The sequence below is a fragment of the Scyliorhinus torazame genome, chromosome 10 (genome assembly GCF_047496885.1).
Source record: "Scyliorhinus torazame isolate Kashiwa2021f chromosome 10, sScyTor2.1, whole genome shotgun sequence".
Classification (NCBI taxonomy): Eukaryota; Metazoa; Chordata; class Chondrichthyes; order Carcharhiniformes; family Scyliorhinidae; genus Scyliorhinus; species Scyliorhinus torazame.
In genome coordinates this window covers 91897780-91923248 of record NC_092716.1, presented here as the reverse complement: position 1 = coordinate 91923248, position 25469 = coordinate 91897780, and the positions used below count along the sequence as shown (strand labels likewise).

Below are 25469 nucleotides of genomic sequence, written 5' to 3'. Positions count from 1 at the left end.
CGGGAAATCGGACGTGCCTTTTGGAGACAGAGTGTGTACCAGCTGAACGAGGTGGAGGATCTTGCACGCCTGTGCGCCTAACAGAGAGTCCTTCGAGGATCCAACTATCTCAAAAGACAGTGTGGCTGTGTATGAATTGTGTGCAACCTCGAGCTGGCACGATCCCATGGCCGGGATAACATTACCGTTGTAATCGACCAACTGACAGTGGGATGGCCGAATCGGTGGTTTGACCTTCAAGGTGTGGAAGGCTGACCAGGCAATGAGATTGGCGGAGGCACCAGTGTCTAAGCGGAATGTGATTGGTGATCGGTTGACCGTTAGGGTGGCACGCCATTCATCGCCCGGATGAACGCTGTGTACTGGCATCGGCTAGTGGGTCCTACTTGGGGACATCCGATTTCTGTCTATTACCGCAACGCGGAAGGCTTCCCGGTTGTCGGTATCACCGGTCTGTACATCGTCAGGGTATGACTCGGTGTATGGAGGCTGAATGGCCCGTACGTCCCTGCGAGGCTGGCGGAATTGCGGAGCATTGGCAGGTTGAGCTGCTCGACAGCAGGCAGCGTAGTGGCCCATCCTGCCACACCGGAGGCATTGTCGAGTTTTGTCTGGACATTGCCGCTTTAAATGTGCGGATCCACAGTTGCCACACATTGTGACGTCATGGCATTCGTTGCGCCATCGCTCATGCGCAGTTCGGTCCTGCGTAGAACATGCCTGCGCGTCACACCCCTCTGCGCCGACGTCCCCTCTTTTGGCGCGTACAAGCGCGGGAGGCCTCGGAAAGCACGCAAAATGGCCGCCCTCGTCCGGGCCGCGGGCCGGGAGGAACTCAATCGACTGGACCCGCTCGGCCTCGTAGGACCCCTGCCGTGCCGATTCAGCCGCCTGGAATTGGGAGTGCCGGCTGGTCGCATTTTCGTGGAGGACGCAGGTTTCGATGGCGGTGGCTAGGGTGAGGTTCTTTATTTTGAGGGGCTGCTGGCGTAGGGTGTTCGAGGTGCCCCAAAAACTATCTGGTCCCGAATCATGGAATCGGAGGTGGCCTCATAGCCTCAGGACTGCGCGAGGATACGGAGGTGTGTCAAAAAGGATTGAAAAGGCTCACCCTTACCCTGCAGGCGCTGCTGGAAGAGGTACCTCTCGAAGCTCTCATTCACTTTGACGCTGAAGTGTTGCTCAGGTTTTAGAAGGACCGTCTTGTACTTCGTCTTGTCCTCGCCTTCCGCGAATGCCAGGGAGTTGTAGATGTGGATGGCGTGTTGCCCTGCCGTGGAGAGGAGGAGGGCGATCTTCCTGGTGTCCGATGCATGCTTCCTGTCTGTGGCTTCTAGGAAGAGCTCGAAGCGCTGTTTAAACAGCTTCCAGTTGACACCGAGATTTCCAGCGATTTGGAGCGGCTGCGGCGGGCTGATGGTGTCCATGGCGCAGGATGGCGGATCTTTGAAGATGCGCAGGTAGGTCTCACGGTTGCTGGTGAGTTTCCAAGCCTGGTATCATGTCGTGTTGGGTGTTCCGATATACAAACAAACCAACACGGTTGCAGATGGTACAACTCTGTTTTATTGTTCTGAATAATAACTGTTAACTTCTGGCTGTGGTTCGTACTTCACCAGCTAACCTGTGGACCCAGCCCTAACACTATCTTAGAGAGGCACTCAGCACATGGTGTATGTCTGAGTGGCACGCTGTGAGCTCTGTGCTCTGAGCTATCTCCTGCTGGAATGAGCGGGAACTGTGGTGCTCCCTGTTTTATAGTGCGTGTGCTCTCACTGGTGATTGGCTGCGATGTTGCATGTGTGTTGATTGGTCCTTCGACCTGTCCGTCAGTGTGTGTGTGTGATTGCACCATGATATGTTAATATGGATATCATGACAACATACTTCATACACATTGAATGGGATCTGATGAGACAGATTAGGGATGGACTTGGAGTTAGCAGGAGAGAAAAGACAGATTTAGATTGAAGGACAGAAAGAAAAATAAGAATGAAGTCCATGAGAATAAACAGTTCAGATAAAAGCTGCCCATCAGATCTGTTGGCACAGACCCACTAATGCCGCTTTCGATTTGGACAATGATCTGTTAATATACCTCACCTTACCTCACTGTTTAATGTCTCGTGAATTTTGTATCAAATGGAACAAATGAAAGGTTTGGGATTATCACAAGGATTTGGGATTGTGGTTTCACCTCGTTTCCAGGTACAGTTAGATCACATCCTTTTGACATTTTCCATTTCACATCAAGTTAGTGACAGCACATTTCCCTCAGGCTGAAAGGTCTGGATTGACAGTCTGTAGCACATCTTGGTGTAGGAATAAAATGTAGGCACCACTTCCCTTTTTTTAATGCTCATTCTCTCCTCCTCTCTCTGCACATGCCCCCAACACACTCACTCTTTCTTTCCTAAGTTAAACTCAGGCACACATTAAGTCAGATTTGGTGTTGTTTTTAGCCACTTTGATCTGCTTGTACACAGAGTGAAGCCTGTTAAAACAGAGGGCCTGGTGCATGCTTTGTCAAATGTGATTCTGGCAAGTAACCAGCTGTACTAATTCCTGTTCCTGTGTGCTGAAAACTGCTCAATTATGAACCACACCTAATAGGAAGCTGCAAAGCTATGAGACCCAGACACAGGCATGTGCACAGGTAACATGTTTGAGATTGAATCCAAGGAAGGCAATGACATATTGCCATTTCATGCAAATGTGGAACAGCCAGATGTAAAAACTAAATGACTACGCCCATCCTTCTAGGGAAACCGGTTACCAAACCCTTTACTCTTGTGTGGTATTTAACCACTCCTGACCTAGGTGCTATATCAGTGTTTCCCATTTTCTGTGGTGAAGATAGAGTTAATTAAATGCAACATAAGAACATGGGAAAGAATGTAAAGTTTGTGCACATCTCTCATCATCAGCTTAAAGCATTTCACATGAAATGAAATGATTTGCTGTGACATTTGTTATGTTGACAAAAATCTTCAATTATGCACCAAACTTGCACCATTCACAGTTCTTGAAATATCCTAACGCCATTTAGCTTTCCCATCTGTAAAAGGCAGTCATGCAAGATTTGGCGCTCTTCGCTGTTGAGATCTTGGATCTTGGAAAAGGTGCAGAGTAAATTTTGGAAAATGGTACCAGGAATGAGGGTCCTTGTTTTCCCCACTCTATAGAAAGATGAAGAAAGTCTCCTAATATTACTACTCCATTTTTCTTTTTTTTTTAATTAACATTTTATTGAGTTATTTTTGGGATTGTAACAACAACAAAATAAACAATGTACATGAAACAATAAACATAGTGCAAAAGCCGTCTCCCTTCCTTACAGGTCCCACCTTTATTAACACCCTACTCTAAGCTAAACTAACCCCCCCCTTCTGCTCACGATTAATTTTCCGCGAAGAAGTCGACGAACGGTTGCCACCTCCGGACGAACCCTAACAGTGACCCTCTCAAGGCGAACTTGATTTTCTCCAAACAGAGAAAGCTAGCCATGTCCGATAGCCAGGTCTCCGACTTCGGGAGCTTTGAGTCCTTCCATGCTAATAGTATCCGTCTCCGGGTTACCAGGGAAACAAAGGCTAGAACGTCTGCCTCTTTCTCCTCCTGGATTCCCGGGTCTTCCGACACTGCGAAAACCGTCACCTCTGGACTCAGTGCCACCCTTGTTTTCAACACCGTGTACATGACATCTACAAACCCCTGCCAAAATCCCCTAAGCTTCGGACATGTCCAGAACATGTGGACATGGTTCGCTGGTCCTCCTGCACACTTTGCAGACCTGTCCTCAACCCCAAAGAATCTGCTCATCTGGGCCACTATCATGTGAGCCCGATGAACGACCTTGAATTGTATCAGGCTGAGCCTGGCACATGTTGCGGACGCGTTTACTCTACTCAATGCGTCCGCCCATAGACCATCCTCTATCTCTCCTCCCAGCTCCTCCTCCCACTTGTGCTTCAGCTCCTCGGTCTGCGTCTCCTCTGACCCCATAAGTTCCTTGTAAATGTCAGAGACGCTCCCTTCTCCTACCCACCCTCTGGAAACTACCCTGTCCTGAATCCCCCTTAGCGGTTGGAGCAGGAAGATTGTCACCTGTCTACGTAGAAAGTCCCGCACCTGCAGATACCTGAATTTGTTTCCCCTCGCCAACCCAAACATCTCCTCCAGCGCCCTCATACTCGGAAAGCTCCCCTCTATTGACATATCCCCCATCCTCCCAATCCCTGCTCTCCGCCATATCCGGAACTCCCCATCCATACTTCCTGGGGCAAACCGGTGATTATTACAGATTGGGGACCAGACCGATGCTCCCACTGCTCCCACATGTCTCCTCCACTGCCCCCAGACTCTCAGGGCTGCCACCACCACGGGGCTGGTGGAGTACCGTGCCAGTGGGAACGGCAGAGGCGCAGTTACCAACGCCCTTGCCTGAAGCCGCCTCCATACGCTCCCATGCCGACCCCTCCCCCACCACCCACTTCCTGATCATGGCTATATTCGCCGCCCAGTAATAGTTACTAAAATTTGGCAGCGCCAGCCCGCCCTCTCCCCGACCCCGCTCAAGCAAACTACTATTATTCCATTTTTCTAACATGCCATCGAAATTTGCTACAAGCTTCCTCATCTGTCTCCTTCCTAATCTTTGGATCTCTGTAAAAAGGAAATCCTAGCAATGTAACAGCTTTCCCATTCCCCAACTCAAGCTAAATAGATCCAGTCCTTGAATCATTGTATATACCCTTCCTATGCATAACAGCAGAAAAAACTTCAACACTGCCATTCCCCCTCCTTTTCTTTCTCTATCATTCCTGAATACTTGGGCATGAGAAATATTGAGAATCCGTATCTCAGTTTGTTTGAGCCTGTTTCTGTTGTTGCGACCATACCATAGTCCCATTTGGTAACTTGTGACTGCAGCTCACCAACATTATTAGTTACACCATAATCATTGACATACTTTAAAAGCATTTCCTCAATGTTGCTATTGTTTTTAATTAGGATTGTGGGGATCATTTTAATTTTACTGCTGTCTTACCCTGTCCTCTGATCTTTCTGCTGCTCCCTTCTGCTATTTTCTGGCACTTTCTTGAACCTAGATCCTTGGCTCCAAAATGGGCCATGTCCTCTGGCACATTGCATTGGCACATCGCTGAATGCTCCAACGTTGCTCAGAAACACTCTTGTAGGTTCCCCCGCTATCAAACCCCCTCTGAATTTCCGTGCAGTCAAATCTCAGGGCTGTGTGGGAGAAAGGGTTTCAGCACATCCAAAGCTACGGTTTGAGGTACTCAAGCATCAAGAACAAGATTCATATTAATTTTCTGTTGTGAAGAATTATTTTCCTGTTCACAATTGGGGAGATGCCCAGTCTACCAATGGCTATGGGTCAGTCGTCCTGGGGCTGCCTTGAAACGGTTTGTTTGCCACCTATATAAGTGGAGGGCGTGATTTAGCGGCCTCGTCACAACCCACTTGGTGTGAGGAGGAGGCTGTTGAATCATGCGAGAAGTCTCTCCCAAGGTTTAGGACGCTCAAAATGCCTTATGAGATTTAACGAAGAGCGCGGCTTACTGACCTCGTTGCACCCAACTTGGTTGAAAGGCCTCTTGTGAGATTCACGACATTCGAAACATCTCATGAGATTCAATCGCGGTCTGGATCTCGCACGCGCTGAGCGAGATCCAGATCAGCATACCTAAATCAGCCATTAGGCTAATTTAAATATGCATGAGTTGGATTCTCCCAGCACCCAGGAACTGACGTCAGTGAAGGCTCGGCCAGATATTGTTTACCACTGGTCCACACAAAGGTGGACCAGGCATACCGGCACCTGGTGGTCTTCCAGGCCATTGGAGATCCTTGGATGGTTGGGAACAGAGCAGGGTGACACCCTGTCTCTCCCTCTGCCAGCTGGGCACATTGACAGTGCCACGCTGGCACCTTTTCACTGCCACCGAGGCACTACCAAGGTGCCTGGGTGGCACTTCCAGGTTGGCAGGACAATTCCATGGTGCCAGGGTGGCATTACCAAGCTGTCCAGGTGCCAGGATAGCACTTCTAAGTGTCAGGGCCTGAGGGGGACCCTCGCCCATGAGGGAGGGGTTATGAAGAATGGGGGATGAAGGGTGGGTTTGAAGGGGCCTCATAAAGGTTACAGGGTAAAGGATGAGGGTCCTGTAAGGAGGTGGGCCCCAAAAGCTGGGGCGGTGAAGCCTGAAAAGGGGGGCCCTCAGGGACGCCATAGCGGGCTGTCCTCACTTGGGGGGGGGGGAGTGCTCATGTGTGTGGGGAGGGTGCCATTGCCTGTCAGTGGGGGTGTGGGGCACCCTCAAGCTCACTTAGAGATCGAGGCACCCTTTCAAAATGGCGGTCCGATCTGAGGAGCCAGTTTTGCTGGTGTGTTCAGCTCTCCATTGCGGGAAACATTTCTATGTGTGGCTGGACCCGGGAGAAACTCCCAAAGGCCCAAAAAAATGAACAACAAAGTGCCGTTGTATAGAGGGGTGTTTCTCAGCACTGCAGCCACCGAGAAACCTCTGCTGAACACGCACAACACTGGACATCGTTTTCTTCCGTTGAATTGCGCCCAGATTATCAGAAGCCATTTGACTGAAGATTATCATCAGAGATACAATTAATGGGTGCAATTTTCTGCCGATCCCGTTGCACAGGGTGCATTGCGGGAGAGGCCCAAAACGAGTTTCGAGCCCGACGCCAAGCCAATCATGAGTTACCCTTTACAAATAGCGTCCCGATCTCTGAGGAACCGGTCGTGCCGGCGAGGTTAGTTCCCCACTGCACAAATAAATTCCACGGGCGTGATCTAACCGAATTGCAACAGAGTCCCATGTTGAATGGGTTTAGCCAGGCGTTTCCTGCACTCACAGCCCCACGAACTAACAGGGCTCTTTTTCATTTTGGGGCCTCTGCAGCCTTAGTCCCATTTCCTGCACTAAGGAGCTCCGCTCGTCTCGAGGCCCCACAATGCGATTTCCACACCCTCCCCAACTCACCTATAAGGGGGTCATCAGGCCCTCCCACACCCCACCAAATAAGGGCTGGGCACCCCTGGGCCCAAACCCCAGGACGGGCAAAATGCCACCTGACAGTTTGGCACTTCCAGGCTGGCATTGCCCCTGCCAGGGTGTCCAGGTGGCACTGCCAGGGTGCCACACTGCCCAGAGCCCAACCACCCAGTGGCCCTCAATCCCCTGGGAGACCCCCCCAAGTGCCAGTACATCTGTTTCCCATTTGTGGAGACCAGTAATAACTAGTGCTCGCTCGGGATCTGTGAGGCTGCTTACTGTAACACTTTTATATGCAGGTTAGCAAGATCTTTAGGGCAGCATGGTAGCATTGTGGATAGCACAATTGCTTCACAGCTCCAGGGTCCCAGGTTCGATTCCGGCTTGGGTCACTGTCTGTGCGGAGTCTGCATCTCCTCCCCGTGTGTGCGTGGGTTTCCTCCGGGTGCTCCGGTTTCCTCCCACAGTCCAAAGATGTGCAAGTTAGGTGGATTGGCCGTGATAAATTGCCCTTAGTGTCCAAAATTGCCCTTAGTGTTGGGTGGGGTTGCTGGGTTGTGAGGATAGGGTGGAGGTGTTGACCTTGGGTAGGGTGCTCTTTCCAAGAGCCGGTGCAGACTCGATGGGCCGAATGGCCTCCTTCTGCACTGTAAATTCTATGATAATAATCTTAATCCTGCTCATTGAGGGTGGGATCCAGATTGCGACGTCTAGCGAGATCCCATTTGATTTCACGAGGCGTGGCGAGCAGGTAAATCCCACCAGGGGCATCTCATGGGATTTACCAGCTGTGTCATGCCCCGGTTCAGCCGCGGCCATTAGATTCCGCCCAAAATGTGGGTGAATACCAGGCTGGATCGCACAAAAAAACCAACCCTGCCAAACTTGTCCAAAATGACACTTAATTTTTGGGGCGAACTGAACCCAAAATGTTAGGATTTGCACAGTGATCATTGTCCCAGTGTATAATGTTAAACATTAGTCCATCTTAACCCAAGCTAAACCAGAATTACATAATTCAACCTCCTTTGTGACCTCTTTTTTCGAAGAGGTCACAAAGATGATTGAGGCAGGTAGGGCAGTGGATGTTGTCTATATGGACTTCAGTAAGGACTTTGACAAGGTCCCTCATGGCAGACTGGTACAAAAGGTGAAGTCACACAGGATCAGAGGTGAGCTGGCAAGATGGATACAGAACTGGCTAGGTCATAGAAGGCAGAGAGTAGCAATGGAAGGGTGCTTTTCTAATTGGAGGGCTGTGACTAGTGGTGTTCCGCAGGGATCAGTGCTGGGACCTTTGTTATTCGTAGTATATATAAATGATTTGGAGGAAAATGTAACTGGTCTGATTAGTAAGTTTGCAGACGACACAAAGGTTGGTAAAATTGCGAATAGTGATGAGGACTGTCAGAGAATACTGCAGGATTTAGATCTTTGGAGACTTGGGCGGAGAGATGATAGATGGAGTATAATCTGGACAAATGTGAGGTAATTCATTTTGGAAGGTCTAATGCAGGTAGGGAATATACAGTGAATGGTAGAACCCTCAAGAGTATTGACAGTCAGAGAGATCTAGGTGTACAGGTCCACAGGTCACTGAAAGGGGCAACACAGGTGGAGAAGGTAGTCAAGAAGGCATACGGCACGCTTGCCTTCATTGGCCGGGGCATTGAGTATCAGAATTGACAAGTCATGTTGCAGCTGTATAGAACCTTGGTTAGGCCACACTTGGAGTATAGTGTTCAATTCTGGTCACCACACTACCAGAAGGATGTGGAGGCTTTAGTGAGGGTGCAGAAGAGATTTACCAGGATGTTGCCTGGTATGGAGGGCATTAGCTATGAGGAGCGGTTGAATAAACTCGGTTTGTTCTCACTGGAACGACGGAGGTTGAGGGGCGACCTGATAGAGGTCTACAGAATTATGAGGGGCATAGACAGAGTGGATAGTCAGAGGCTTTTTCCCAGGGTACAGGGGTCAATTATTAGGGGGAATAGGTTTAAGGTGCGAGGGGCAAGGTTTAGAGGAGATGTACGAGGCAAGTTTTTTACATAGAGGGTAGTGGGTGCCTGGAACTCGCTGCCGGAGGAGGTGGTGGAAGCAGGGACGATAGTGACATTTAAGGGGCATCTTGACAAATACACATGTATAGGATGGGAATAGAGGGATACGGACCCAGGAAGTGTAGAAGATTTTAGTTTAGACGGGCAGCATGGTCGGCACAGGCTTGGAGGGCCGAAGGGCCTGTTCCTATGCTGTACTTTTCTTTGTTCTTTGTTCTTATAATAGCAATGCTCCACCACTTGTTTACAAGATGTGCAATGAAATAAATTCAATGTGTGCCTCATTTTTAAATCTGTTACATGACCTGAGGAGAGAAATGATTCTGCTTCATCGGGGAGATGGCAGTGAAAACTTTAAACCAGTCTAGTTTACAATGTTCCTCATTCATCTACCCCCAGGAAAATATGTGAAATGACTCAATGAAGTTTTCCTGATCACCAATGTTAACACGATACAAAGGAGCTGAAAATTTCCATTGGGGCATTAATGCCTTTTTGCGTAACGTCATCAAACGATTTGGAGCAAAAGTAGGTCAATGGAATTGAAGTGCGGATCAGTCCTGATCTAATTGAATGGTGAAGCAGTTTCAAGGGGCTGAATGGCCTTCTGCTGTCACTATGCTCAATGAGCTTTCAATCACTTTTGTTTCCCCCTGTCAGCTCAGTCTGAGGAAACCTTGACTTCTCAGCTGTTGTCTCCATTACTCTAATAAGCAGTGACAGTTCACTGGTGACACAGCTGGAACTCTCTGTACTGGAAATATAATCAATAACTGATGGTAATAATGAAGAACATTTGTTTGCACTCGGATGCGTCTGCAAATGGTAAACAAAATTGATCTTTGCATCTGAATTAGTCTAACATTATGGGTTTGTTTACATGAAGCTTACGGTTTAATATCCTGTAACGCTTCCACAACTCCAAGCAAGGGAGGTATCAGTACACAACTGAAATAGGACTCAGTGCTATCAGCCTCTGGCATATTCCATTCTCCATGCTGGTTTAGCTCAGTGGGATAGACAGCTGGTTTGTAATGCAGAACAAGGCCAGCAGTGCGGGTTCAATTCCTGTACCGGCTGAGAATTCTGAATTCTCCCTCTGTGTACCCGAACAGGTGCCGGAATGTGGCGACTAGTGGTTTTTCACAGTAACTTCATTGCAGTGTTAATGTAAGTCTACTTGTGACAATAAAAAAAAAGAAGGTGGTAGGTTTAAGCCCCACTCTCGGCTGAAACTCTGAAACAATACTGAGGGAGTGCTGCATTGCCGGAGGTGTTGGCCCACAGGTTTCTCAGAGAATATTCCTCTTTGGCCCATGTCTTTTGACAGAGGATTGTCAAAAATCCTGGAGGGAATTCCGATACCTGTCTTTCAGATAGATGTTAATGATCCCATGGGAGCCCTCCTGTATCCTGGGTAACATTCCACCCCCACCCGCCTCAAATGACACCACCAGCAAAAAGCAGACAGTAACTGGGCATTTTTACCTCACTGCTGCTAGTGGATGGCAGATGGCCTGGGGAATTTGCCCACAGAATCACGTTGACCACACTTCAAAGTCTTTTCCTGTGAAATATTCAAAGATGTTCCTCGGAGTCGTGGTTTAGTGGCAGCTGGTGTGAAATGGATTCAGACCAAAGTGTTAACTTCATTAAAGATGATGTGGAGATGCCGGCGTTGGACTGGGGTGAGCACTGTACGAAGTCTTACAACACCAGGTTAAAGTCCAACAGGCTTGTTTCGATGTCACTAGCTTTCGGAGCTATTCATTAAAGATGACACAGATTTAATATTTGATGTGTATCTACGTCAGAAAGAATTTTTACAGTGTCAACCATGGCTCAGTGGGTATCATTCCCACCCCTGAGTCTTAGTGTTGTGGGTTCATGTGCCAGTCCAGAGATTTGAGCCCCAATTCGAAGTGCACCAGCAGTGAGTGCTGCAATACCAGAGGCGACTTTTTCAGAGGCTCTGTTTGCTGCTCTGTGGACCTTTGCACCCTCGTTAACTTTATCTAACAAGCATCAATCGATTTCAGTCCTGAAAGATCCTGGTGTCTCTCCAATAGTGCCAGCAGAAGGGACAGTAGTCAATGGAGCATTGACCTTCCAGCAATCTAGGGGAAAGTGTAGGTTATCGAGCATTAATTGATGGGAAAGGGTGGGGGAGCAGAGCGGAGAAATTGAATGATACTGGAGGGCAGAAATTTCCTTCCAGGGTCATAGAATCATAGTATCACTACAGGGCAGAAGGCGACTCAGGCTCAGGCCCAGGCCACCCCCCCCCCCCCCCCCCCGCCATCTCTGCAACCCCATAACCCCACCTAACCTTTGGACACTAATGGGCACTAAGGGACAATTTACTATGGCCAATCCACCTAACCTGCACATCTTAGGACTGTGGGAGGAAACCAGATCACCCGGAGGAAACCCACACAGACATGGGGAGAAAGTGCAAGCTCCTCACAGACAGTGACCCAAGGCCAGAATTGAACAAGGGTCCTGGGCGCTGTGAGGGAGCAGTGCTACCCACTGTATCGCCCCAATATTGACCCCATGTCCCTAATATTGGCAATAAGGGGCTGGTTTAGCACAGTGGGCTAAACAGCTGGCTTGTAATGCAGAACAAGGCCAGCAGTACGGGTTCCCGTACCAGCCTCCCCGAACAGGCGCCGGAATGTGGCGACTAGGGGCTTTTCACAGTAACTCCATTGAAGGCTACTCGTGACAATAAGCGATTTTCATTTTCATTTCATTCAATTCCCGTACCGGCCTCCCCGAACAGGTGCCGGACTGTGGCAACTAGGGGATTTTGACAGTAACTTCATTGAAGCCTACTTGTGACAATAAGCGATTATTATATTATTATTATTATACTGGGATCAAATCTTTGTTCTGACAATGCACCATGTCAGCCAACATGATTTTGGAAGGTTTGGCCAATTAATAGTCAGAGGGTGTGCTGATTGTCCCAAGTAAAGGCAGAGGCCAATGACAGAGGGCCAATGGAAGTTGACACCACCAAGCTAATCACATGGTCATGTAGCCAATTTTGGTGACTGCAGAGCAATGTGTGAGAAAGAATGGGGAAATGAAGAGAAAAGACTGTGATTCTTCCTGTATCTCAAAAAGGCATTCAATAAAGTGTCATAAAAAAGGTCAATGTACAAGATAAGAGTTCATAGTGTTGGAGGTAATATGATAGCACGGACAAAGGATTGACTTACAGGAAACAGAGAATAAGGATGTCTTGGATGAAGTGCATTGTAACCAAATTTTCTGGTGATACCAAGAAAGGTAGGAGAATGTGCAAACTCCACACGGACAGTGACCCAGAGCTGGGATCGAACCTGGGACCTCAGTGCCCTGAGGCAGCAGTGCTATCCACTGCACCACCATGCTGCCCTCGCAATGCCTCGCTTAATTACCCTGTTCCATCACTGCAGAAACCAGGGGAACCACAGATGCTAGGGTTCCCATGCCACATTGAAGGTCTGACAGGTATGGTCACATTTTGGTTTTAAACTTTGTTTAATGTCTTCAGAGGGTGTCTCCATCTTGTAAATCCTCTCATTCATCGTTAAATCGGTAGCTCCTGCCTCATCTGGTCAACTGCTCCAACTGGATCTTCTGGCAATGGAGTCTGCCCAATGTCCTTAATTGGACAGGTTACTTGGAGACAGCCTCCTAATTGGCCACCTCCTGAAGAATCTCCCTTGGAGTAACTTAGAACATAGAACATTACAGCGCAGTACAGGCCCTTCGGCCCTCGATGTTGCGCCGACCTGTGAAACCACTCTAAAGCCCATCTCCACTCCTGGAATTTATTAGTTCCCAATCAGCATTTCATCCTGATAGTGGGATTGTATCCCAGAACAAAAATCCCGTTCCAAAACCTGCAAAAAAGATATAGACAGATTAAGCAAGTGGCCAAAGCTTTGGCAGATGGAATATAATATGGAAAAATGTGCTAGGAAGAACAGAAATTCAGAATATAATTTAATTGGCGAGAGGTTTCAGAATGCTACAGTACAGAGGGAATCGGGTTCCGTGCATTAACCACAAATGCTACACTGCAGGTACAATAGTAATTAGGAAGATATATGCAGGGCAGCACGGTGGTGAAGAGGTCTCATGGCGCCGAGGTCCCAGGTTTGATCCCGGCTCTGGGTCACTGTCCGTGTGGAGTTGAACATTCTCCCCGTGTTTGCGTGGGTTTCACCCCCACAACCCAAAGATGTGCAAGGTAGGTGGATTGGCCACGCTAAATTGCCCCTTAATTGGAAAAAAATAATTGGGTACTCTAAATTTATTTTAAAAAAAGAAAGGTATATGCAATATTGACCTTCATTACAAGAGGGATAGAATATAAAAGTAGACAAGTCTTACCTTAATTGTACATGGCACAAAGGAGGTCACACCTAGAGTAGAGTTTCACACTCCTTATTTAAGGGGCGATATACTTGCATTGGAGGCAGTTCAGAGACAGTTCACTAGGTTCAACCCTGGGATGAAGAGGTAGTCTTTTGAGGAAAAGTTGAGCCTTTATTCATTGGAGATTAGAAGGAAGAGAGGTGATCTTATTAAAACATATAAGACTCTGCAGTGGGCTTGACAGGGTGGAGGCTGAAGGAGGGGCAATTCAGTGACACCGTTGTGCCCGCCAGGGATCTAGGCACAATGGGTGAATCGCCTGAGAGCTCCAATCGGGTTCCATCGGATCGATCACGAGTCATCCAATTTGCTCTGCCTGTTGTGATCTGGGTCTTGCCCTCACATGGCGAGTTTGAGATCTGCATATTTAAGGCTCATTAAAATACCGGATTCACCCGGCGCCTGGGGGTCAATGGCCGCCCTTGCAAGACCTCACCAGGGCACCGTTTTGTACTGGTCCACTTAAACGTGGATTAGGTGTAATGGCACCTGGGAGTGGGGGGGTCACTCAGGCCATTAGAGATACCCGGGTGGTCAGGGACAGGGCAGGGTGGTACTCTGCCACTCTCCCGGCACCTGGGCAGCTTGGCACTTCCAGCCTGTATTCCTAGCAGTGCCAACTGAGGGGGTGAAAGATTGGGGCTGCCGATCAAAATGGCGTCCCTTTCTGTGAACTGTTATTCCTCACTCTAAGTGCGGCCTTAGGTGAGCAAACCTCCCCAAGGCGAAAACCCACCAAAGTGCTGTTGAATAGCGGAGTGTTTCTCTGTGCTGCAGCCATCAAGAAATAACCCAGCAAATGCACCAGACAGCGGACTTAGTGTTAAGTCCGCTAAATTACACCGGAGAACTTGTTTCCTTTTGAGAGAAAATCTAGAACCATGGGGTGTAGCTTGAGCATAAGGAGTCACTTAAGATGGAAAATGAAGGAATTGCCCTTGCCGATCTGCAAAGTCCCGCTGCACGTTTAGCTTTTGTAAAGCATGTTGACTCATGAGATTGGCTGTCGCTTTAAGGTCAAAGTCACAATGAATGAAAGCATCATTCAACATTACCTTCAATTTGACATAAAGGTTTTCAAAGTGTTCTTATTATCTTAATTCTTTGTTACGATTTTGTTTTCATTTTTGTTTCTGAGAGTCTTCTGGTTTCTCGCCATGATGCGATTGACGAAAAACATTGTTTTGCAAAGTGCCCAACACTTCCGTACCTAGAACAAACTTTTCCATAGGCCAGACATTGCCGCGGGGCATGTCGATGCCACATTTGTGGCACAAGATGGCAGTGGCGGCTCCTGCCGGCCGCTTAAAATGGCCACCTGCACTGAGAGTACATTTCTTCATGATGTGCGTCATAGCACTAACGACGCTGCCTTATTTTTCAATGTTGGTGCCAATTCTTTTTGAGCAGAGTGTGTGTCTATTTGTGTTGTTATCTCGCTCGCCTGGCAAACCTTCTCTGCCTTTCCCAACACCAAATCTTCCTCCCGCAATAATATCACACAAAGCCTATCGTCCAGTAAACCAAAGACAATTTGGTCGAGGATTAGCGAAGATTTCAGGTCACTGAGGTTGCAAGACTCGGCATTCAGCCTCAAGTCCGTGACAAAACTGTCAAATAATTCACCAGGTCTCTGGGTACGCGTACGGAGCATATAGCGCTCAAACGTTTCATTCTTCTTATGGGAACAATGCTTATCGAAGTTCTTCATCACTTCATCAAAATTCTTGTGATCCTCCTCATTATCAAACACAAACAAATTATACAGGTTGCAGTTCACCAAACAGGTCTTCAAGCCGAATGCCTGACATTGTCACTGCCGTCGCTATCTTTAAATCTTCAGCACTAGTGGTACCTTGGTGTGTTTGGTCCTTTGTACTTCACGAAGGAACTCACCAAACATTTCGACTTATCCAAATCAGAATCTTTTATTGAGTCTCGTGTGGTAAGATAGCAATCTGATACAAAGCATGTTATCATGGAGTCTGCTAACTCCTCCTCTGGAACTTGCACTGGAACTGATCATACAAATTTATGTCTTATTACCCTCTCAATATTCTTCTGAAGATGGCCGGATATGTCTCCCTTTATATCGGAGTCACAGGTCACATGACCTTGGTTTAGAGACCGCATGGTGTGTCTGTACAGCCGCCTGTTGGTTGGAGATCATACACCATTCAATTATGATATAGCCCATAGGCATATCACCACACCTGCCACCCCCCGCACCCCAGCCCCCACCCATCATCCTACCGCCCCTGAATTCCACCTCCCACCTCCTGCACCCAGCCCCCAACCTCCGCCATACCATCCCCCCTCAAACCGGCCACCATCCACCAGTGGGGCAGCACGCAGCCCACCCAAGGTTAACGCCCATAGTAGCTCCGATAGACGGGCACTTGCTGACGGTATCCCTGGCAGCAGGAACGGACGCCAAGGCCGGAGGCCCCACAATGCTGGGCACCAACAGGGCCAGTGGTGCAGAGATGGTGGAAGGGGGGGTGGGGAACATGTGGGGGCAGTATCCGCAGTGCCCACCGGGGCCACCATGTAGCCTGTTGGACCTGGTTGGGCAGGGCAGTATGCATCATGCTAACATCTCGGCCTTTCACCTCCTGTCAACAATGGATATTGGAATACAACCAGCAATGGTGGCCTTCCTGCTAGTCGCCACAGCCCTGGGGGATGCATTGTGGCTGGAAGATATGGAGCTGCTCAAGGAGGAGGACGCTGCAACAGTGGAACCTTCCCCAGAGCAACAGGAGCCAGCCAGTGAGGATGGAGTGCCGGCCACCTAACAGGGGGAGGAGGAGGTGGGAAGGATGCGGCCTCATATGTACCTGCAGTGCCTGTCATTTGAGGACCTGCCGGACTGGGCATGCTGTCGAAGACTCCAGCTGAGCAACGTACAGTGCGAAGCACCTGGCACCATGGGGTAATGGGGGAGGACACCCACTCCTGGTGGCCGTCAAGGTGATGATTTCGCTAAACGTCTACACCATGGGGTCCTTCCAGGCGCCAAGTTGTGACATGTCCGGGATTTCACAGAGCTCAGTGCAGAGATGCACCTATGCCATCATGGAGGCCCTATATACCCGTTCGGCACAATACATGCATTTCAATGTGGACCGAGCATACCAGACCCACAGTAATGGGTTGACTCTTAAATGCTCTCAGGAATGGGCAATAAATGCTGGCCCAGGCAGTGATGCCCACATCCCATGTCCTCATTGGCGGCTGTCTTTTGGGGCGCCCAGGCCTGGATGGGCCCAACTGCTGATCAGGTGTCCCAGTTGGCATGGTGCCACCCTGTTCTGCCCGCTGCCCATGTGATGCAACAGCGATAGGAGGGGTGGGGGGGGGATCCGAGGCATCGACCACATCATTTCCTCCTTCTTCTGGGTTCCAGTGGCTCCCGGGCTACTCCATGGGGTAGGGGTGCACGTGGAGCTAACCCCTGAGGCTCCCCACCACCTAGCACTACCAGTTCTGGAGGCCCGCTCTCATCTCGACTAGGGTCTCCATTCTCACGGCCATGGAGCACATGAAGTGGACCACCTCCCTCTGGGACTGCGCCACATCACGCTGCAACTGTGCCACCACCTTCTGGGTCTGTGCCACATTAGCCAATGACTGGGCCACCTCCCTCTGTGTCTATGCCATGTCAGGCAGCGCCTGGGCAATGTCACCGCGCTCTCAGCTATGACCCGCTGTGACTGGGCCACGCACTGAAGCACTGCTGCAATGTCCAGGTTGCTCTGGTACATGGCTGCCTGTGATAGGACAGCCCTATCCTGAGCCTCGACCGCCGTCTGCACAGATTACCCCAGGCCTTGGACATCTTGACCCATGGCCGAAACCTTCGCCACCAAGGTCGCAAACGCCACCTGTGCAGTGTTGGCCTGGGTGGCACGCATGGTTGGCACCACATCCTGCTCCTGCACGCGGTTGCACTCCTCCAATTGCACCTGCAGGTGCTGGATGCTTGTCGTCAACCCCTTATGTATTCCCTGGCTCTCCACAATCGATGGGCCCGTACATTCCAGAAGCCCGAAACCCCTCTGGATGGCAGCTAGCTCCTGGGGCCTGCCCTCCGACTGTCCGCCCTCTCAGGGGTTCCTACCTCTACCTGAGGTACTGCAGCACGTGTATAGTGTGCACCAGATAGTTTCCCAGGAGCCTCTTCACTAAAGTTCCCAGGTGAGTGTTGGAGACAGCTGTGACAGAAAGTCGGTGTCTTCCCTGGACTCCAACTCCAGGGATCATGGGATGTGGGTCGAGGGCTCCCGTCGTGTCCTCGTTGTAGCTGTTGGCAACCTGGGGTTGTTGTCGTGGTTGAGGTCTGGGGTGGGTGACACCAGAAGAGCCCGTGTCACCAGCAGCAGCTCCTGGGGGCATGTGGGGAGGGGGGTTGGTGGTAGAGAGGGGGCTGGTGGTGGAGACGGGTGTGGGGGTGGTGGTGGGTGTGCTGGTTGGGGGGGGGGGGGGGGTGACACACGTGCCATGAGAAACCGCAACTCTGCGGGGTCTCACTTCCTTCCTTGGCGACTGCCCTTTCTTCGGGCCTACCGACCACATACACTGCCCTCTGTAGCAAGGGGCCACAGGTCTGAGAGTCTCCCTCCAATCTTCTCCCTCTCTCGGTGATGGTGAGTGGCCTTCTCCTGGTGGGGGGGAGGAAATAGAAAACGCACAGTGATAGACTGTCCGACTCATACAGTCTGGGGGTGGGTAGCTGGTGGTCTCAGTGGCCAGGGTATGGCTGCCGGCATGTGGTGCAGAGTGCGGGTTCCGCCGCCCTCCAGGTGCGGGGGTTTACAGGTGTGTGGGATTGGGGTTGGTGCTAGCGACACAGTGCTGCCTACTCACGCTGGTCACCCTGAGGAATTGTACAGTTTTTCCAGGACTGCCGGCCAGTCTCACGATATTGCCTACGGAGTTGATGACCTGCATCCAGGCTCGGCGAACAGCGATGGCTGGCAGCCTCCTTCCCACCTCGGGGAACAGGGTCGCCACCTCCCCACCATGGCATCCAGCAGGGTCTCAAATTCGGCGTCCTTGAAACTGGGTGCTACTCTTCTTGCTGCCATCTTGTTGGCTGGGATGGTGTGTGTTGTATCCTCAATAACAACGCTAGAGAGTAAAACGGTAAAGAAGGCTTTAATAAGCTAAGAACTAGCCTGATGCCGAGACGGGTGCTTACTGGGTGCCCCCTACAAGGCGGCCCTTATATACGACTCCCAGGTGGGCGGAGCCGGAGGCGGAGTCCCCCAGGGTTCCAAGCCCGGTCTTAAAGGGGACATCACCTTACATGATGATAAGGGTACAGTAATACAGTAACCGTTCATCACAGTGTGTGTGGGGAGTGAAGTGTGTATATGTGGCTGCAGCTTGTCAGCCTCCTGAGTGTTGATCCTGAACCCGGCGAATCCCGCATCGTTTCACATTGGAATCGATCGTGTTCCACATGGCGACAGTGCTAGACCGTTAACGCTCGCTGAATCAATCCAGGTGCTGTCGTAGACGATCCCTAATCCTTCCCTGGAATCAACACTTTAGTCTCAGAACCGGAGAATCCAGCCCCCTGTGTTTATGAAAGTCATTGTACAAAACTAAGTCAATAAAGGAAAATGCTGCAGTACACAAGCAGGAAAACTATTTTCTTCTTCCAGAATTCCAGCACTCATTAATCGGGAAGTTCTTGTTTTTTTTGTGTCCTTCACCATTTGCAGAGCTGCTCTGTCTGAGATTAGAGTTGAAATCCATTATTGGCAGAAGACTGGGTATCAGCCCATTGAGTATTTACTCAGCCTGAGCTATCTGACTTGCTAGAGTCAGGACCTTGAAAGCTTTGCTAGTTCGCACTGAGATCATCTCAGACAGAGAGAGAGAGAGAGCAGTGAAAAATGAGAGATCTCCCTCCACTGAGTCTTGCTCTCTCCCTGATCTTGGTGGCCATCTCTATCCAGCCGTCAGCACCTGAATCTCTAAAGGCAATTTGGCTTCTCAATGTTTTGTTTCCACCGATAGGCCCTGAAGATGTAAACTTAAAGCACAGCGAACTCCCGCCCCTGATCGTTGGTAAGCAAATCACGTGAGTGCCGTGGTGTGGCGGGGGTGGTCGGGCTGGCGGCGGCAGTGAGTTGCAATGGTGGGGGCAAGTGGTGGCGGTCAATTGTACTGATTTTTTGTTGGGGGGGGGGGTGCGGTTGGCGCTAGACTGTATCGACACCTCCTGATGTTCAGAAAGCGAAAACTGTAAATCTAAAAATAGGTCCATGCTTGTGGAAACCAGTACTAAGCAGCGCATTGGCAAGGTCTCCGAGGTGCGGCTGTTAGGTCCTGAGCACCTGAAGAATCCGGCAAATGCACATTTAAATGGGCCTAATGGCTCATTTAAATAGGCAGATCTAGATCACGCCCAGTTAGGACGAAATCTAGATCGCGGCGTCTCACGAGATTTCGTTAACTCTCCCGAGGCAATTCGCAAATCTCGCGAGAAGCCGCTGAGTTGTGCCCGCAGTTTATTTGGATGGCAATATAGAATGAATTAAATTACTTGGAATTAGAATTGGCAGGAGAAAAGGACGTTAAAAAAGCAGGGGGCAAAAGAAATGACCAGATGGCGGAAACAAGACCCTGCCGGAAGGAAAAGACATCACTTTGTGTCAACGCTATTCAGCTGCAGAAGGAACTGCCACTCATGAATCAATCTCTACAGCCACAACAGACAATGATCAATACAGCACACCCTGGATGCAATCCATCGCCTCACAAGACAGACAGATGTCAGCTATAAAATATTTGACCAAGGAAATTCCACCAAATCCTTGTGAGGATAAAGTGCAGCAGAGCAGGATTCCCACTCTGCATTTTAACATTCTCGAGTTCCCATCTCAAATTGCAAGGACAGGTTCATCTGAATAATTGAGGCGGTGACCTATATCCAATGGAGGCACAGCACTGGTACCTACATATTGTGCCAGGAGACATCCAATCACTCTGAGAGGGGAAGTCCCAAGCTCCTCCTGTCTCTGTGTAAGACTGGACGAATGAGGCAGGACTATGCAGCACCTATACCTGATGAGTGAGACCTTTCCCCATACTCCTGTTTGATAAACCATGCTGTCTATACGGAACTGATTACCAAAATTAAATCTGTTGGATTATTGAGTTGAGTTGCAGCAGCCCCATTGTAAGGCAATCTCAGGTTGTTTGTCCTGCTTTTGAAATGCTCATCTGTGTAATATTTAACAATGTGGTTGGAGGAAAGAAAACAAGAAATTATTTTCATCAGTGTGTAGCCAATGCAGCTTTAGAGTTGGAATGTGCAGTGTATTTAGATTTTGGACAATTTGGATTTGGTTGAAGTGGTGTTTTATCCTGTGCACATTTTATTTTTAAGTTACCTGCTGCTGAGTCCCTTTAAGGCACCAGGTTGATCAGCATCTGTCTTTGATTTGGGTATATAATGAGTGAAAGCACCGATTATAACCTCGCACAGCCTGCCTTCCAATATCCTGCTAGTGTTACAAGAATATCAGCCAATAGAGCATCAAAGATCATGGTCATTTTTGTTACCTTTGTACCAACATCACGTCATGTTTGCAGCAAACCTGAATGTTGTTTTGAAAAGGAATGCCAGATCAAAGTTCATGTCCTTGTTGGTTATTCCAGTGGACAGGACCCGTTCTCAGCTCTTGGAGGTTCTCCTGTTCCATGGAGGGCAAAGTGGTTACCGAGTAGGAAGTGGCTACTGCGGGAGGCAATATGTTCCCCAACACAATGCCAAAAGCAGAAACTGACTGCTGCAATTTTTTGAGTGGCCAGAAATTGGTGGAAACAGGAAAAGAAACGTTTGATGAATCGATGGAGCAGTGCAAGACCTGAACGCGGTGAACACCAAGTGGATGCGTTTCGGAGTGAATTGAATCTGATGGTGGTTGCTTTGTTTGGTATCAAAGTGCAGCTTTGGGGGCAGCAGTTCAGCAAGTTAGCTTGGAAACTGCCTTAAGATCTGTTGTTATCCACTGCATCTGTATTGGGGACAGTGTATGCAGCATAAGTCCAGATGGTGACCTGGATTAGTGCCATAGACACCAAGAGCCCTACACACCATCTAGTGGACAGATAGATTCATAGTAACATATGGAAGAAAGTAATTTGACCTCATTATGCCTGCCCTGACTATTGGAAAGTGCAGTTGTGCTTACTGCCACATTTTGTAAGGTAATGGACAGGAGATTTAGAGGGGATGTGAGGAAGAACAGAGGGTGGTGGGAATCTGGAACTCACTGCCTGAAAGGGTGGTAGAGGTGAGAAGCCTCGCAACATTTAAGAAGCATTTACATGAGCACTTGAAATGCCATGGCATACAAGACTATGGACCAAGTGCTGGAAAGGGAGGTCAGAATAGATAGGTGTTTGATGGCCAGCACAGAGACAATGGGCCGAAAGGCTTCTTTCTGTGCTGTAAAACTCTATGACTCTACCCCTGCTTGTTGTGTGTAACCCTCTAAGTTTCTTATCCATACGTTTCTGGTCAACTTCTTTGAATTGGCTACCATCTATTTTCAGGTCGAGCATACCAGATGCCTTTGAATGAAAACATTTCTCCACATCTCTCTAGGTCCCTTTCCAATAATTTTTAATCTATAATCTCTGGTTATTGACCCACTCACCGGCAGGACATGTTTGTCTCTGTCAAAAACCCCCATCTTGGAAACGACTAATCACTTAACTCGCAATCATTCCCGGGCTCAATGAAAACAGTCCTAACCTTTTCCCTTGTCCACAGTACGAAGTCTTACAACACCAGGTTAAAGTCCAACAGGTTTGTTTCGATGTCACTAGCTTTCGGAGCGCTGCTCCTTCCTCAGGTGAATGAAGAGGTCTGTTCCAGAAACACATATATAGACAAATTCAAAGATGCCAAACAATGCTAGGAATGCGAGCATTAGCAGGTGATTAAATCTTTACAGATCCAGAGATGGGGTAACCCCAGGTTAAAGAGGTGTGAATTGTACCAAGCCAGGACAGTTGGTAGGATTTTGCAGGCCAGATGGTGGGGGATGAATGTAATGCGACATGAATCTCAGGTCCCGGTTGAGGCCGCACTCATGTGTGCGGAACTTGGTTATAAGTTTCTGCTCGGCGATTCTGCGTTGTCGCGGGTCCTGAAGGCCGCCTTGGAGAACGCTTACCCGGAGATCAGAGGCTGAATGCCCTTGACTGCTGAAGTGTTCCCGACTGGAAGGGAACATTCCTGCCTGGTGATTGTTGCGCGATGTCCGTTCATTCGTTGTCGCAGCGTCTGCATGGTCTCGTCAATGTACCACGCTTCGGGACATCCTTTCCTGCAGCGTATGAGGTAGACAACGTTGGCCGAGTCGCACGAGTATGTACCGCGTACCTGGTGGGTGGTGTTCTCACGTGTCATAGTGGTATCCATGTCGATGATCTGGCACGTCTTGCAGAGATTGCCATGACAGGGTTGTGTGGTGTCGTGGTCACTGTTCTGAAGACTGGGTAGTTTGCTGCAAACAATGGTTCGTTTGAGGTTGCGCGGTTGTTTGAAGGCAAGTAGTGGGGGTGTGGGGATGACCTTGGCAAGATGTTCATCGTCATCAATGACGTGTTGAAGGCTGTGAAGAAGATGACGTAGTTTCTCCGCTCCGGAGAAGTACTGGACGACGAAAGGTATTCTGTCGGTTGTGTCCCATGTTTCTCTTCTGAGGAGGTCGGTCCGGTTTTTCGCTGTGGCGTGTTGGAACTGTCGATCGATGAGTCGAGTGCCATATCCCGTTCGTACGAGGGCATCTTTCAACGTCTGTAGATGTCTGTTACGCTCCTCCTCGTCTGAGCAGATCCTGTGTATACGGAGCGCTTGTCCATAGGGGATGGCTTCTTTAATGTGTTTAGGGTGGAAGCTGGAGAAGTGGAGCATCATGAGGTTATCCGTGGGTTTGCGGTAAAGCGAAGTGCTGAGGTGACTGTCCTTGATGGAGACGAGTGTGTCCAAGAATGCAACTGATTTTGGAGAGTAGTCCATGGTGAGTCTGATGGTTGGATGGAACTTATTAATGTCATCGTGTAGTCGTTTCAGTGATTCTTCGCCGTGGGTCCAAAGGAAAAAAATGTCATCGATGTATCTGGTGTATAACATCGGTTGAAGGTCCTGTGCGGTGAGTAGGTCCTGTTCAAACTTGTGCATGAAGATGTTGGCGCATTGGGGTGCGAATTTGGTCCCCATGGCTGTTCCGTGCGTCTGGATGAAGAACTTGTTGTCGAAGGTGAAGACGTTGTGATCCAGAATGAAGCGGATGAGTTGCAGAATTGCGTCTGGAGATTGGCAGTTGTCGGTGTTGAGTACTGAGGCTGTTGCAGCAATGCCGTCGTCATGGGGGATGCTGGTGTAGAGTGCCGAGACGTCCATTGTGACGAGGAATGTTCCTGGTTCAACTGGTCCATGGGTGCTGAGTTTCTGTAGGAAGTCTGTCGTGTCGCGACAGAAGCTGGGTGTACCTTGTACCATGGATTTCAAGATGCCCTCGATGTAGCCAGAGAGGTTCTCACACAGGGTCCCATTGCCTGAAACGATAGGGCGGCCTGGTGTGTTGGCCTTATGTATTTTAGGGAGGCAGTAGAGATCTCCAATGCGGGGAGTACGTGGGATGAGAGCACGTAGGGTGCTCTGAAGATCTGGATCCAAGGTCTTGATCAGTCTGTTAAGTTGGCGTATGTGTTCCTTTGTCGGATCTGCGGGTAACTGTCTGTAGTGTTCTTGGTTGTTCAGTTGTCGGTATACTTCTTTGCAGTAGTCCGTTCTGTTCAGTACGACAGTGGCCCCCCCTTTGTCTGCTGGTTTGATGACGATGCTGTGGTTGGTCTTGAGAGCGCGGATGGCATTGCGTTGTGCTTGGGTGACGTTCGGGGCTGTCTTGTGAATGCGACTGATGAATCTGGCATTGACACGACTCCTGACGGCTTGAGCATACATGTCGAGTCTAAGGCAGCGGCCTTCCGGAGGGGTCCAATTCGACTCTTTCCTCTTCGGTTGCCGCAACGGTTCCCTTGTCATAATGGAAGTCTCTCAACTCTGGGAAGATCCTGGTCAACCGCCTCTCCATCTTTTTGAGGTCTATGCATCTTTTCTGGAGTGGAGTGCCAGAATTGTCCACAATACTCTAGCTGAGTAACCAGTGAATTTTTAAAGTTCGAGCACACTCTGCTTTTTATTCTATTCCTCTATTTATATACCCAAGTAATCCATTACTTTATAAATCTTCTTATCAGTTTGCTTTACTTCTTCTTGGGATTTGTATCTCGGGACAATTAAGTATCTCTGTTCATCTATACTTCTCACAGTCAGGACATTAATGATATACTGCCTTTCAGTATTGATCCTCCCAAAGTTCATCACTTCGCACTTGTCTGCACTGAACTCTGTCTGCCACGCTCCTGCCCTGTTCACCATCCTGTCTCTGTAATCCTGAAACCTATATCTATCCTATTCATGGTCTACTACAGTACGTCGCCAAGTTTCAAATCATGTGCTAACTCGAAAATGCTGCTCCCACAATCCAGTCCAGACTATCTATAAAAATGGCGAAGAAAATAATGGGCTGCAAAGCACATCTCCTCAATTTGGAAAAAAACAAATACATCCACCCACCACCACACTTTCCTCCCTGTCACTGAACCAACTTTGTATCTGTACTGCCACTTTCCTGCTAATTCCATGGGCGTCCATCTTCTTAATAAGCCTCCTGCGGGTACTTTGTCAAATACATTCTGGAAGTCCATATCCAGTACACTACCTTGATCAACCATCTCCGGTACCTCAGCAAAAAATGTATCTAAGTTAGTCAGGCATAATTTACCTTTAACAAGTATATTGGCTCTCCTTGATGAATTCACACCTTTTGTAAAA

The 25469-nt window shown here is 49.1% G+C and overlaps 1 protein-coding gene across 2 annotated transcripts in view; it reads left to right on the top strand.

Moving 5' to 3' along the window:
• Window positions 1-19409: 19409 nt before the first annotated feature.
• Window positions 19410-25469, top strand: part of lcat (lecithin-cholesterol acyltransferase) — a 29127-nt gene continuing 23067 nt past the window's right edge. The window contains exon 1 of one of the 2 annotated variants that reach the window (XM_072518427.1): window positions 19410-19618. In XM_072518427.1, the coding sequence (XP_072374528.1) occupies window positions 19444-19618 (175 nt within the window). In that variant the 5' untranslated portion in view covers window positions 19410-19443. Of the gene's footprint in view, window positions 19619-21296; window positions 21433-25469 lie in introns of those variants that run through there. The other variant, XM_072518428.1, reaches the window with a different exon arrangement.